The sequence below is a fragment of the Globicephala melas genome, chromosome 2 (assembly GCF_963455315.2).
Source record: "Globicephala melas chromosome 2, mGloMel1.2, whole genome shotgun sequence".
NCBI lineage: Eukaryota > Metazoa > Chordata > Mammalia > Artiodactyla > Delphinidae > Globicephala > Globicephala melas.
The window spans coordinates 92,592,446-92,607,729 of record NC_083315.2 but is presented as its reverse complement, the minus strand read 5'-3'; the positions used below and the strand labels follow the sequence as shown (position 1 = coordinate 92,607,729).

The 15,284-nt window shown below is 38.9% G+C and overlaps 1 protein-coding gene across 1 annotated transcript in view; it reads right to left on the bottom strand.

The window, feature by feature from the left end:
- Positions 1-15,284, bottom strand: part of EXD1 (exonuclease 3'-5' domain containing 1) — a 38,662-nt gene that overhangs the window by 2,343 nt on the left and 21,035 nt on the right. The window contains exons 8-11 of the mRNA XM_030842987.2: positions 6,918-7,022; positions 6,755-6,835; positions 4,446-4,589; positions 3,561-3,752 (exon numbers count right to left, since the gene is read on the bottom strand). Of these exons, the coding sequence (XP_030698847.1) occupies positions 3,561-3,752; positions 4,446-4,589; positions 6,755-6,835; positions 6,918-7,022 (522 nt within the window). The remainder of the gene's footprint in view (positions 1-3,560; positions 3,753-4,445; positions 4,590-6,754; positions 6,836-6,917; positions 7,023-15,284) is intronic.

The window sequence follows — 15,284 nt, the reverse complement described above, 5'->3', positions numbered from 1 at the left end:
TCACTGCATCATAATTCACAATAGTCACAATATGTAAACAACCTGTGTCTATCAATAGATAAATGGATAAAGATGTGATGTATATACATTATACAATACAATAGTCCATACAATAGAATATTACTCAGCCATAAAAAAGAAGGCAGTCCTGCCATCTGCAACAATATGTTTGAACTTGGAGGGTATTATGCTAAGTGAAATAAGCCAGACAAAGACAAATACTGCACAGTATCACTTATATATGAAATCTTAAAAAACAAAAACAAAAATCTGATTTCATAAAAACAGAGAATAGAATGGGGGTTCCCAGGGGTTGAGGGAGAGGAAAATGGGGAGATGTAGGTCAGAGGGTACAAACTTTCAGTTATAAGAAGAATAAGTTCTGAGGATCTAATGCACAGCATGGTTACTGCAGTTAATAGTTCAGTATTATATACTTGAAAGTTTCTGAGAGTAGATCTTAAGCATTCTCACTACATAAAAAAAAGTTAGCTATGAGGTGATGGATGTTAGTTATCTTGAGCTTGGTAATCATTCCACAATGTATATCAAATCATCACAATGTACACTTTAAATATACACAATTAATTTTGTCAACTATTCCTCAGTAAAGTTGGGGGAGGGGACATATTCCCTACTGTGACATAATTTTCTTTTAATACTTTTTAAAAATATTTATTTACTTATTTATTTAGCTGCACTGGGTCTTAGTTGTAGCATATGGGATCTTCACTGCCACATGTGGGATCTAGTTCCCTGACCAGGGATGGAACCCAGGCCCTCTGCTTTGGGAGTGCGGAGTCTTAGCCACTGGACCACCAGGGAAGTCCCAATACTTTTTTTCCGATACTTTTTTTTTTTTTTTTTACGCGGGCCTCTCACTGTTGTGGCCTCTCCAGTTGCGGAGCACAGGCTCCGGACGCGCAGGCTCAGCGGCCATGGCTCATGGGCCTAGCTGCTCCCCGGCATGTGGGATCTTCCCGGACCAGGGCACAAACCCACGTCCTCTGCATCGGCAGGCGGACTCTCAACCACTGCACCACCAGAGAAGCCCCTCCAATACTTTTATAATTCTAGTTCTTACATAAATACTTGATCCATGGGATTTATTTTGGTGTAGCAGAAAGAGATAACAATCCAACTCTGATTCTCCTCCCCCACAATGGTTAGTCAATTGCCTGAGGCCATTTACTAAATACTTATCTTTTTCTCATTGATTGGAAATTTTACCTTTATCTCAACCATTACTGATATATATGAGATCTATTTCTGGGTTCTCTATTCCATCGATCTGCCTATACATGTACCGCTCATATTTAGTGTAGACATATGTTTTAATATCTGACAGGACTATTCTTATTTATGCTTATTTATCTCTATAAACACTATAATCACAGTTTGCCAAAGTAATTATGGCTTTAGCATTTTTCTTAAAAGAAAGTTAAATTTAAAAGTTAATTTAGGGGGCTTCCCTGGTGGCACAGTGGTTAAGAACCCACCTGCCAATGAAGAGGACACGGGTTTGAGCCCTGGCCCGGGAAGATCCTACATGCCGTGGAACAATTAAGCCCGTGAGCCACAACTACTGAGCCCACATGCCACAACTACTGAAGCCCCCACACCGAGAGCCTGTGCTCCACAACAAGAGAAGCCACCGCAATGAGAAGCCCGCGCATCACAACGAAGCGTAGCCCCCGCTTGCTGCAATTAGAGAAAGCCCGTGCACAGCAACAAAGACCCAGTGCAACCAAAAAAATAAATAATAAATAAACTAATTTTTTTTTAAAGTTAATTTAGGAATAACTGATAGCCAAAAATACTTAATGTCCCCATTCATTTAAGTCCTCTTTTATGCCATTCAGTAATACTTTAACATTTTTTTCATCTCTATATTTCACATTTCTTGTTAGATTTATTTCTAGATAATCTATTTTTTGTTACAATTATAAATGAATTTTTCCCCCATTATATTCTGTAGTTGTGTACAGGGATATAGGAAAGCTATTAAGTTTTATGTTATATTTGTACCTATTTTACTAAACTGCCTTTTTTTTTGCGGTACTCGGGCCTCTCACTGTTGTGGCCTCTCCCATTGTGGAGCACAGGCTCCGGACGCGCAGGCTCAGCGGCCATGGCTCACCGGCCCAGCCGCTCCGCGGCTTGTGGGACCTTCCCGAGCCGGGGCACGAACCCGTGTCCCCTGCATCGGCAGGCGGACTCTCAACCACCGCGCCACCAGGGAAGCCCTAAACTGCCTTTTTGTTTTTGGCAATCTTTTTCAATTGATTCTCTTCAGTATTCAGGTATATTATAGGCAAGTCATCATTCCTATTCCTCCTGTTCAATTTTTATAGTTCATCTTTTTTTTTTTTTCTAACCTCACTGGCTAATAGCTTCAGAAACTACTAAAGTAGTGGTGATAGTCACCATTTCTGTATATTTCTTGATATTGTTGTTCCCAATCAAATATTAGGTAGTCTTCTTGCCTGAGATATATGTTTTATCATGTTAAAGTACCTATTCCAACTTTAATCAATAATGTATACAGAATATTATCAATTTTTTTCAGCAATAAGCAGTGAGAACAAAATATTAAAAAGCTAAAAAATTGTCCTTGGCTTTACAATGATAAATGAAAAACATTAAAATTCTCCAATCAAGCAAACTATGAAAGGATTTTTACATTGATCTTTTCTTGTTAAACAGTGAGAGCAAAATATAAAAAAGTTACAAAATAACTTTTTCAGCATTTATGAGATAATCATAAGACTTTCTTGGCCCCAATAAAATACAGAATTTAATATAATATTAAATATTAATAAATATTAATATAATATTAAACCATGCTTGTAACTAGAATCCAGAGACACATTAATAGAAAAGTATAATATATCTAAGTGGAGTTTGTACCAAAAATGCTATTATTTTATTTAGGATTTTGCATCAGTATTCCTAAATGAGAACTGTTTATAGCAGTAGCCTGTGAACTTTTTATGTAAGGAGTCAAATAGTAAACATTTTAGGCTTTGTAAGCCACAAGCATACTTTTTTTTTTTTAACAATCCTTTAAGACTATAAAAATCATTCTTAGATTGTGAGTTTTACAAAAATAGGCCATGGGCCAGATTTGGCCTAATGCAATAGTTTGCCAATAATATAAGTTTTCTTATATTGTGCTGGCTTCATAAAAATAACTAATGAAATTTACCCTTTCTTTGAAAGATATATTTACTGGAAACATAACTTAATATTGTGAGAAAATTGGTACAATATTTAAGAAAGGAGTTAGGACTTCTAGCACATCAACTTTTAGTTTTATTGAAATGCACATCACCAGTTGCATCATATGAAATAAATGTCAGTGATCATAAAATATATATATATATATAGAAAAAAAGTGCTTAAGGAGCTGAATTAAGCCCAAGCTATAGCCGCTTCAAGAATATTTATCATCAAATCTGCTGAAAGAAATTTGGTGCAGCTGTGAACAGTGGGTATCACTGTGGCCCCCATGAGGACACAGAGGTCCTGAAAACACAGCCACAGAGAGTGGCACCTACCTCCATGCCTCCCAGCCAGTCTGCAGACCCTTCTCGGTAGGTGTTTAGGTACCCGTCCACCAGCGTAGTTAGATCAGACATCATTTCATCTAGGAGTACCAAGCGAAGGGGCAGCAGGTAGGTAGCTTCCAAGGCCAAAATTTTTAGCAAAGAGGGTGAAAGAGGTCGTGTGAGCCATAGTTCTGGGTTTTCCTAGAGACACCAAAACAATTTTCTCTGAATAGTAAGCAAATCTTTAAAGAAAATAATGGTTTATCTAAGTGCTGCTTAACTTAAATCACCATTACTGTCATTTTCTTCAATTATTACCTTCTACTTTCACACTATGGCTAGCCTTCTGAGCATATACACACATACACATACACACACTTATTGTGTGTATACAGTGAGTGTGTGTATGTGATGGGGGAAAGATGTGGGGAGGGAGGGAGGGAAGAAGAGAGAGAGAGAGATCAGGGCTTCTCATTCAAAACTGGAGGCAGCAGGACTGATTAGATTATATGGCCAAAATTGCAGCCAATACGGTCATGACCTAAGTTTGCAAGCAAGGCTATTAGAAGCTGAAGAAAATCTATCTTACTTTGGGAGAAATAATTGGCATGATTTTTGTTCCACTGCCTTAATCCAAATTCCCAATAAAATCCCCACTTGTCCAATTGAAAATTTATTTCAGAGTACTTTTTAATTGATAACCAACAAATCTGGATGCTGGCTTTTTTCCACTTGAGACCACAAACAAACTGTTCCCATTTGGAATAACTAAGATTTTGGCAATGTTCATACGCTTACACAGCAGCTGTCATTTCTCTATATAATATGCTGATAATCCCACTCACAAGACACTTGAAAATATTAATGTTATATGGGACATACGTTAATACTCACCCGAATCCGTTTTTGTCTCTCTTCCAGAAAGGAGAGATATTTAGGGGCTATTTTAAGGTGTCTGATTAAACTCTCCTGTAAAGTACTAATGCAGTTTGGAAGAAAGCCGCCTGTTTCCATGGAAAATTGAAGGACATCTGCTACCTGTGGCATTAAAAAAAGACAAACAGACCAGTCTGTAGGATATATACAGAGAGCTATCTCATGACAGAAATAGCAGAAATACATTTAGAGAAACATCTTTAAATACCATTTTTCCCAAGGACCCACATGATAGACAATGCCATTAGAAAATTTAAAGTTGTTAGGTTATCTTATTCTGAAAAATTAGAAAAAAAAAAAGAAAAGAAAAAGAAAAAGGATCACCCAACTTTAATGTGTCCCTGTCTATTTTCTTTTCCACTTCTTTTATTTGCCTGCCTTATGATTATTACTCTTTGGTGCCTTCAAGGAATGGGGAAAGGAAGATAAAATTAAAGAATTACTTCTACTTATTAGCAACTCTGGTAAAGTTTTGGTAAGGAAAGCTAATAAAATTAAGAATTGCAATCATTATTTGTCTGTGTGTGGTAGGCTAAATAACAGCCCCCAAATATATCCACATCCTAATTCCTGGACCTGTGAATGTTATCTTAAATGGCGAAATGGACTTTGCTGCTGTGATTAGTTAAGGATATCGAGATAGGGAGATTAACTTGAATTATCCAGATGGGCCCTAAATGTAATCACAAGTATTCTTATAAGACGAGGCAGAGGGAGATTTTACTACAGCCAGAAGAGAAGGTGATGTGATGATGAAAGCAGAGATTGGTGCACTGTGAAGATAGAAGGAGCCACAAGCCAAAGAACACAGGTGAAAGCTGAAAAGCAAGGAAACAGACTGTCCTCTCAGAGCCTCCAGAAGAAACCAGCCCTGCTGACACCTTGACTTTCACCCAGTGCAAATGATTTCAGATGTCTGACCTCCAGAACTGTAAGAGAGTAAATTTATGTGTTGTGTTTGTTTGTTTGTTTGTTTTTTTCGGTACGTGGGCCTCTCACTGTTGTGGCCTCTCCTGTTGCGGAGCACAGGCTCCGGACGCGCAGGCTCAGCGGCCATGGCTCACAGGCCCAGCTGCTCCGCGGCATGTGGGATCTTCCCGGACCAGGGCACGAACCTGTGTCCCCTGCTTCGGCAGGCGGACTCTCAACCACTGCGGCACCAGGGAAGCCCTAAATTTATGTTTTAAGCCACAAAATTTGTGGTGATTAGTTACAACAGCAATAGGAAACTAATACACTGTGTTAAAGGAAAACAAATTGAAATAATTCTGAATTCCTGCTTCTTGTACTATGAAAATCTGAAAAGAAAAATATGGAAAGATATGCCAATGTCTTCATTAGACAATACATACGAGGTCTAATCAAGAAGCCTGATGGCCTCAAGGGAACAATGAGCAACTGTGTTACATTTTGGAGTAAGCATAGAAGCAATCTCTATATAGTGAATGCTCTTGAAAGAAGACCCAAAGGAACATGTAAACAAGAGAAGTGGCACAAAGTTCATTACAAGCAGATACATAAAGAGCAAACTTAAACCACATACAATAACATAAAGTTGAACTTTTAGGAATTTCTGTTAAAAACTAATTGGCTAACTCATTATTTTAACCCCTCTCCAAAGGCTCTAGGTTTATATATTCAAGATCTCCCTTTCATGGCATTAACCTAGAAGACTAGAAGAACTTAAAGAATACATAATGAAAACTAGTGGGTTTATGGCTCTCACAGCCAAACCAGAAACCCAGATCTAGTATAATCTGGGAATTTCTCATTTCTCTAGGTCCTTTAGATCAGAGAAAAACTGCTTATCTTCAGGCTATCTGGGGCCAGTATAGGCTTTGGGGGAACATCTAGGACAACCTGCATCCCTGAGCTAGATGCCAATTAGCCATCAGCCTTAAATGATACATATGTGGTAAAGGCATAGACGTGACTGACTGTCCACCTCACAGTAAGAATCCATGTCAGATTTCCAAATGACCCCAAAATTGTTTGAGTTTCTGAATGCTACAGAGTATGGAGCTTGCTTCTTATTTGAAAATTTCTGGAGCAAAATGAAGGGAAAAAACCCTAAATAATTACAAGTAACTTTTCTCCAGTACTTCTTCAGTGCACCAAATGTTCTCACATATTGTACAAACATCTTACATGAGAAGTGGGCGGGAATGAGGCACACACAAGAAGACTTTCAATCACTCATCAGATAAGGCCTATTTTCTACAGGAGCTATATACACTGCATTGATTCCAGTGTTTCCCTGCATGTACCTGGGTGTCAAAGACATTATTCAGCAAAATTCCATACTGATGAGAGAGGCAATCAGAAAGCCAACGACAATCATGGATAACCTAAGGAATCAGAAGACAGAGAAAGAGTTATTAGAACCTGGCTGTTATTCTTACTAGCAGATGAATCAACTTACACACTCACCTTCAAAATTCTCTTGTCTTCTAATACTATCTGAAGTCCATTGCTGAAAACACGACTTCCCAGAAGGAAAATGTCAAATAAGTAAACTCGGCTACTTGTGGCCACCTACAACAGACCATCCAGACACACATAAGAAAGAACTAGGGAAGGGGATCTGAGAATCAAGAAAGGCATGTGAGGGCTTCCCTGGTGGTGCAGTGGTTGAGAGTCCGCCTGCCGATGCAGGGGACATGGGTTTGTGCCCCAGTCTGGGAAAATCCCACATGCCGTGGAGCGGCTGGGCCCGTGAGCCATGGCCGCTGAGCCTGTGCGTCCGGAGCCTGTGCTCCACAACGGGAGAGGCCACAACAGTGAGAGGCCCGCGTACTGCAAAAAACAACAACAACAACAACAACAAAGAAAGGCATGTGAAAAATATTTAACAGCCTCATCTTTAAAGTAAACAATAGGCACTCATTGATTCTTAGGGAAAACAGGTTTAAATTTACCTTAAGTAAAAAAAAAACAAAACACAAAAACACTATCACTGTGATTTTCAAAAGGAAAGAAAAGGACAAGCTAGTAGTTTAGCCTCTAGCTTTTTTCTTCTTTAATGTTTTATGTCTCACCTATGGCATTCTAAAATGCAGGGATTATAGGTTTAAGGGAAATGGACAATATTTCACTCTCGATAACACCAAAGGCTATTTCTCTGAGTTCCATAATACACATGATTGCGTTGGGTGTTACATAAAATTACTCATAAGAGAAGATCCCTGTCCTCTAGCAGTTTAAAACAGGCAACAAACACACTGGCACAAATGGTAGGATGTGAAATACTGTCATTTTGATCAATTTTATACAATTATAAGTATTCTAGGTTGTTTCTGATCATAAAAGTCACAGAGGCCATACAGCTGGATAATCTACTGAATCAAAGAATGAAGGCAAGAACAGATCCAAATAGGTCTAGACAGCCAGCCACAGGACAGTCAGATACCATCTTTGTCATTTCAAGAGCTAACTATTGATACAGTTACAATTACCAGGCCTACCAGGCACCCATTCTCAGCTCTTTCATGTTGTTTGCCAAAATTTGACACCTGAAATAGTCAATCCCTGCTTTTCCTCTACCTCTTTAATTGTAAAAATTGAATAGACACATTATAGAAGTTTGGAAAATAATTCTCTGCTAGACTGTAAACTCTGTGAAAGAAGAGATTATGTCAGATTCACCACTCGTAACTAAAGCAACCACTAGAACAGAGTGAGGCACATGGACAGCTGTTATTCATCTCTTCAGTGAATCAGTGCATCATGCCACACAACACCCCCTTCCATTTGTTCATATAAAAAATGCATAACACTCTAATAATATGCATTCAAATCTATATCCCACTTCTTCTTTTCATAAACTTTCAAACATTTTTCTATGCTGCATTTGTCATCGATTTTGACAGCCACATAAGATCTATCAAATGTACTGTAATGTCTGCTACTGTTAACTAAGTGGCTTCTGATTTTTCACCACTATAAATGATGCCAAAATGAATAGGTTCTCACAGAAATTTTTCTTCATGTTTTGAATTATTTAGGATAGATTCCCAGAAACAGCCCTGAGAAGTAGGCCAAAGGACAAAAAAAACCTTTAAGACTCTTAAAAAATATTTGCTACCTTAAGACATAATATTATACCTGAAAATATCTGACCACAGATGAAGGTTAAACATTTAAATAATTTAAAGTTAAAGAAAAGCAGTGGGAGGTACTTCCCTGGTGGCGCAGTGGTTAAGAATCCACCTGCCAGTGTGGGGGACACGGGTTCAAGCCCTGGTCCGGGAAGATCCCACATGCCACAGAGCAACTAAGCCCGTATACCAGAACTACTGAGCCTGCGCTCTAGAGCCCGTGAGCCACAACTACTGAGCCCATGCACCACAACTACTGAATCCCACGTACCTAGAGCCTGTGCTCTGCAACAAGAGAAGCCACCGCAAATGAGAAGCTCGCGCACTGCAATGAAGAGTAGCCCCAGCTCGCCTCAGCTAGAGAAAGCCCGTGCACAGCAATGATGACCCAATGCAGCCAAAAAAAAAAGAAAAGCAGTGGGAAATACTGACAGAAAGAAAGCAGATTAGAAAAAACAGAACAAAGAAGGAAACACAAAATGAAAATAAAGGTTTAGGAATTAAAGGTGACAGATACTGAGGACAGTGAGGAGCTGGAAATAGAGGGATAGGCTTGAGGTCTGTATGTGAAGAAGTAAGCCTCCAAGTTATCCCTTCCCACTCCCACGGAGGACAGAAGATATATTCTCTGTATAAATCCAACAAGGGAGGCTCTAGAGTTGGGAATATAAGATATAGAAGAGGGCAGAGGTTTGGTAATGGACTGAAAAATGAGTCTGCACACAATTGTGAGCCTCCAGACCTTTTCCCTTGTAGCTTCCAGCTTGATACCACCAGCCTGTATTGGAACAGGAGGATAGAGGGCTCCAGGGAAGATGGCTTCAAGACAAAGATGAAGCACAGATTATCAAGATAGATGTAAGCATGTGAAAAACTACATTGAGGGGAAAATATGGGAAGGCTTTGTCACAAATGAAAGGAAAACAAAGCTAGTAAGATGAGGCAATTATCAATTCTATGAAAAACAAAAAGTTGGGCAAGAAAAGAAACAATCTTACTGGACCAACAAGGAGTAATGGTTACATAGCCATAATCACATATAGCCTGAATCCTGTCTTAACCAAACATTGGGATATAACTTCCCCCCCAAAAAACCCCAAAACACTAATTTGAAAACATACATGCACCCCAATGTTCATAGCGGCATTATTTACAATAGCCAAGACAAGGAAACTACCTAAGTGTTCATCAGCAGATGAAGGGATAAAGAAGATGTGGTGTATATATACAATGGAATACTACTCATCCATAAAAAAGAATGAAATTTTGCCGTTTGCAGTAACATGGATGGACTTGGAGGACATTATGCTATGTGAAATAAGTCAGATGGAGAAAGAAAAATACCGTAGGATATCACTTATATGTGGAATCTAAAAAATACAACAAATGAGTGAATATAACAAAAAAGAAGCCAACTCACAGATACAGAGAACAAACTAGTGGTTACCAGTGGTGGGGGGAATATAGGGGGGAGGCAGTGGGAGGTACAAACTATTGGGTGTAATATAGGCTCAAGGATGTATTGTACAACATGGGGAATACCGCCAACAATTTTGTGATAACGGTAAGTGGAAAGTAACCTTTAAAAATTGTATAAAAATAAAATCTTTTAAAATTGGGATATAACTAAATTGGGAGGCTCTAGGGAGGTGTGGGTGCTATAAGTGAGCAAAATCTTTGTTTAGTATAATAAAAGTTAATAATTTGTAAAACTGATGAATAAAGAGAGAGCAATAAGCATATTATCAAAAAATGAAAATAGACACATTTCAACATGTTAAAAGTAGTTGCCTCTGTACTTTTTTGTGTCTGGTTCCCTGGGTTTTGAGGATGCTACCAGAGGACACCCCTTGATGGCATGGCTCTGGTGGCCAGGGTGGCTTGTATTCCTGGGTCTCGTGGGACTGTGGCAATCGGAGGGACAGTTCTTGGCAGGCTACCACCCCTAGGGCACTGCACAGACAGTGGACTGGGGCACACTCTCCAGTCTTTTTGTGAAGGAGGGCTCTTCGCTCATCCTGGAGCTTCAGCCTGAGAGGCAGGCTTCAGGATTGGTACACATTAGTGGCCTATGGAGTTGCTCTCAAGGAACATAAGCTGTGGACTCCATCTTGACGCTCTCCCTTGCTCCAGCTCACCTATATCACCCAGAAAAGAGCTTTGACACTCATCTGGAGCCCTGATTTCTGCAACTGCTGCTCAGGGGACACCTCCAGATTGCCTGGCTCTGGTGGCCAGCAAGGTTTATGCTTGTGGTCCCACAGGAATGTACATATTTGCATACTTAAAAAACTGATGCCTGAGGGTCTCACTTCCAGTCACCCTGAGTCTATGTGCTGAGATTCTCCCCTTTAGGACACTGACAGGTCTTGGCACATCCTCAACTACTGGGAGCTATTAAAAATATAATAGGCTGCTTGGACAAGGCCAAGAGGTTTGAAAGACAACCAGGAGCTGAGGCAGGGTTGAATGACAAGGTTCATCTCCTACATGAGGCCACTCCTTCAACACTGGGAGGAGTGGCTGTTTCATCTACTATATAGAAACCAACACAGAGAGTCAACCTCAGGAAAAAAAACTTAATGAAATGGAGATAAATAATTTACCTGATAAAGAGCTCAAATAATGGTCTATAAAGATGCTCACCAAACTGGGGAGAAGAATGGATGAACACAGTGAGCACTTCAACAAAGAGATGGAAATGTAAGAAAGTACCAAATAGAAGTCACAGACCTAAAGAATATAATAATTGAACTGAAAAATACACTAGATGGGTTCACTAGCAGACTAGATAAAGCAGAAGAAAGGATCAGTCAACTCAAAGACAAGGCAGTGGAACTCACCCATTCAGAGCAGCAAAAAGAAAAAACAATGAAAAAAGTAAAGATAGCTTAAGGTCTTATGGAACAGCATCACATGGACTAACACTTGCATCACAGGTCTCCTATAAGGAGAATGAAATGAAAAATGTAAATGAAATAATGTTTGTCAAAGTACTTTGTCAACTGTAAAGTGCTGTACACATGTACTTTAACAACCTTGTTACTGGATTCTTAAAAAAAACAAAAGCACCACCTCTGAAGAGAGAAATGGAGTGAGGATTTTTCTGTCCTCATAAGCCTTTTAGCATTTTTGTTTTTTGCTTTTAATACATAGGGCATGTGATACTTTGATTTAAAAAATTAAACATACAAGTCCAAGGACCTGGTGGGAGAAAACGTGCCCATTGATTTGCTTCCAGTCACAAAGATGATATTTGTAACCAACTGGATGTCCCCTCTGGTATCTATACAACAAAAGGGGACAAATTAGGAAATAACCTAGAGGTGCTCAGGCCTGCATTACCAGGAAGTCAACCCTTTTGTTTTGGTAGAGAGAGGTTTTGGTTTGGTTTCTTCCTCCCTACCCAGCTTTATTGAGATAAAATTAGCATATAACATTGTGTAAGTTTAAGGTATATAACATGATAATTTGATGTAAGTATATACTGCAAAAGGATTACTATGATGAGGGTAGTTAACATATCTATTACCTCACATGGTTATCTGTGTGTGGTGAGAACTTTTAAGATCTACTCTCTTAGCAGCTTTTAAGTATACAATACAGTATTGTTATCTATAATTACCGTGCTGTGCATTACATTCCCATAACCTATTTATCTTATAACTGGAAGTTGTACCTTTTGACTACCTTCATCCATTTCCCCCATTCCCCCACTCCTGGAACCACTACTCTGCTCTCTGTTTCTATGAGTTTGGTTTTTTTGATTCTGCATATAAGTGAGAGCATACGGTATTTGTCTTTCTCTGTCTAACTTATTTTACTTAGCTGAATCCCTCCAGGTTCATCCATGTCATCACAAATGGCAGAATTTCCTTCTTTTTTATGGCAGAATAATATTCCATTGTACATATATATCACATTTACTTTATCTATTCATCCATCTATGGACACTTGGTTGTTTCCATGTATTGGTTATTGTAAATAATGCTGCAATATGAACATGGGAATACAGTTATCTCTTTGAGATCCTGTTTTCATTTCCTTTGGATATATACCCAGAAGTGGGATTGCTGGACCACATGTTGTTTTATTTCTAATTTTACTTTATTTTTTTTTGTGGTATGCGGGCCTCTCGCTGTTGTGGCCTCTCCCGTTGTGAAGCACAGGCTCCGGATGCACAGGCTCAGCAGCCATGGCTCATGGGCCCAGCCGCTCCACGGCATGTGGGATCTTCCCGGACTGGGGCACAAACCCACGTCCCCTGCATCGGCAGATGGACTCTCAACCACTGCGCCACCAGGGAAGCCCCGCGTGTGTCTTTTTGAATTATGGTTTTCTCTGGGTATACGTCCAGTAGTGGGATTGCTGGGTCATATGGTAATTCTATTTTTAGTTCTTTAAGGAACCTCCATAGTGGCTCTATCAATTTACATTCCCACCAACAGTGCAAGACGGTTCCCTTTTCTCCACACCCTCTCCAGCATTTGTTGTTTGTAGATTTTCTGATGATGCCCATTCAAACTGGTGTGAGGTGATACCTCACTGTAGTTTTGATTTGCATTTCTCTAATAGTGATGTTGAGCAGCTTTTCATGTGCTTCTTGGCCATCTCTATGTCTTCTTTGGAGAAATGTCTATTTAGGTCTTCTGCCCATTTTTGGATTGGGTTGTTTGTTTTTTTACTATTGAGCTGCATGAGCTGTTTATATATTTTGGAGATTAATCCTTTGTCCGATGATTCATTTGCAAATATTTTCTCCCATTCTGAGGGTTGTCTTTTCGTCTTGTTTATATTTTCCTTTGCTGTGCAAAAGCTTTTAAGTTTCATGAGGTCCCCCATTTTTATATTTGTTTTTATTTCCATTACTCTAGGAGGTGGGTCAAAAAATATCCTGCTGTGATTTATGTCAAAGAGTGTTCTTCCTATGTTTTCCTCTAAGAGTTTTATAGTGCCCAGTCTTACATTTAGGTCTCTAATCTATTTTGAGTTTATTATTGTGTATGGTGCTAGGGAGCGTTTTAATTTCATTCTTTTACATGTAGCTGTCTAGTTTTCCCAGCACCACTTATTGAAGAGACTGTCTTTTCTCCACTGTATATCCTTGCCTCCTTTGTCATAGATTAGTTGACCATAGGTGCATGGGTTTATCTCTGGGATTTCTATCCTGTTCCATTGATCTATATTTCTGTTTTTGTGCCAGTACCATACTGTCTTGATTACTGTAGCTTTGTAGTATAGTCTGAAGTCAGGGAGTCTGATTCCTCCAGCTCCGTTTTTTTCCCTCAAGACTGCTTTGGCTATTCGGGGTCTTTCGTGTCTCCATACAAATTTTAAGGTTTTTTGTTCTAGTTCTGTAAAAAATGCCATTGGTAATTTGATAGGGATTGCATTGAATCTGTAGATTGCTTTGGGTAGTACAGTCATTTTCACAATATTGATTCTTCCAATCCAAGAACATGGTATATCTCTCCATCTATTTGTATCATCTTTAATTTCTTTCATCAGTGTCTTATAGTTTTCTGCATACAGGTCTTTTCTCTCCCTAGGTAGATTTATTCCTAGGTATTTTATTCTTTTTGTTGCAGTGGTAAATGGGAGTGTTTCCTTAATTTCTCCTTCAGATTTTTCATCATTAGTATATAGGAATGCAAGAGATTTCTGTGCATTAATTTTGTATCCTGCAACTTTACCAAATTCATTGATTAGCTCTAGTAGTTTCCTGGTGGCATCTTTAGGATTCTCTGTGTATAGGTATCATGTCATCTGCAAACAGTGACAGTTTTACTTCTTCTTTTCCAATTTGTATTGTTTTTATTTCTTTCTCTTCTCTGATTGCCGTGTCTAGGACTTCCAAAACTATGTTGAATAATGGTGGTGAGAGTGGACATCCTTTCTTGTTCCTGATCTTAGAGGAAATGCTTTCAGTTTTTCACCATTGAGAATGATGTTTGCTGTGCGTTTGTTGTATATGGCCTTTATTATGTTGAGGTAGGTTCCTTCTTTGCCCACTTTCTGGAGAGTTTTTATCATAAATGGGTGTTGAATTTTGTCAAAAGCTTTTTCCGCATCTATTGAGATGATCATATGGTTTTTATTCTTCAATTTGTTAATATGGTGTATCACATCGATTGATTTGCGTATATTGAAGAATCCTTGCATCCCTGGGATACATCCCACTCGATCATGGTGTATGATCCTTTTAATGTGTTGTTGGATTCCGTTTGCTAGTATTTTGTTGAGGATTTTTGCATCTATATTCATCAGTGATATTGGTCTGTAATTTTCTTATTTTGTAGTATCTTTGTCTGGTTTTGGTATCAGGGTGATGGTGGCCTCATAGAATGAGTTTGGGGGCATTCCTTCCTCTGCAATTTTTTGGAAGAGTTTGAGAAGGGTGGGTGTTAGCTCTCCTCTAAATGTTTGATAGAATTCGTCTGTGAAGCCATCTGGTCCTGGGCTTTTGTTTGTTGGAAGATTTTTAATCACAGTTTCAATTTCATTACTTGTGAATGGTCTGTTCATATTTTCTGTTTCTTCCTGGTTCAGTCTTGGAAGGTTATACCTTTCTAAGAATTTGTCCATTTCTTCCAGGTTGTCCATTTTATTGGCATAGAGTTGCTTGTAGTTGTCTCATAGGATGCTTTGTATTTCTGCTGTGTCTGTTGTAACTTCTCCTTTTTCATTTCTAATTTTATTG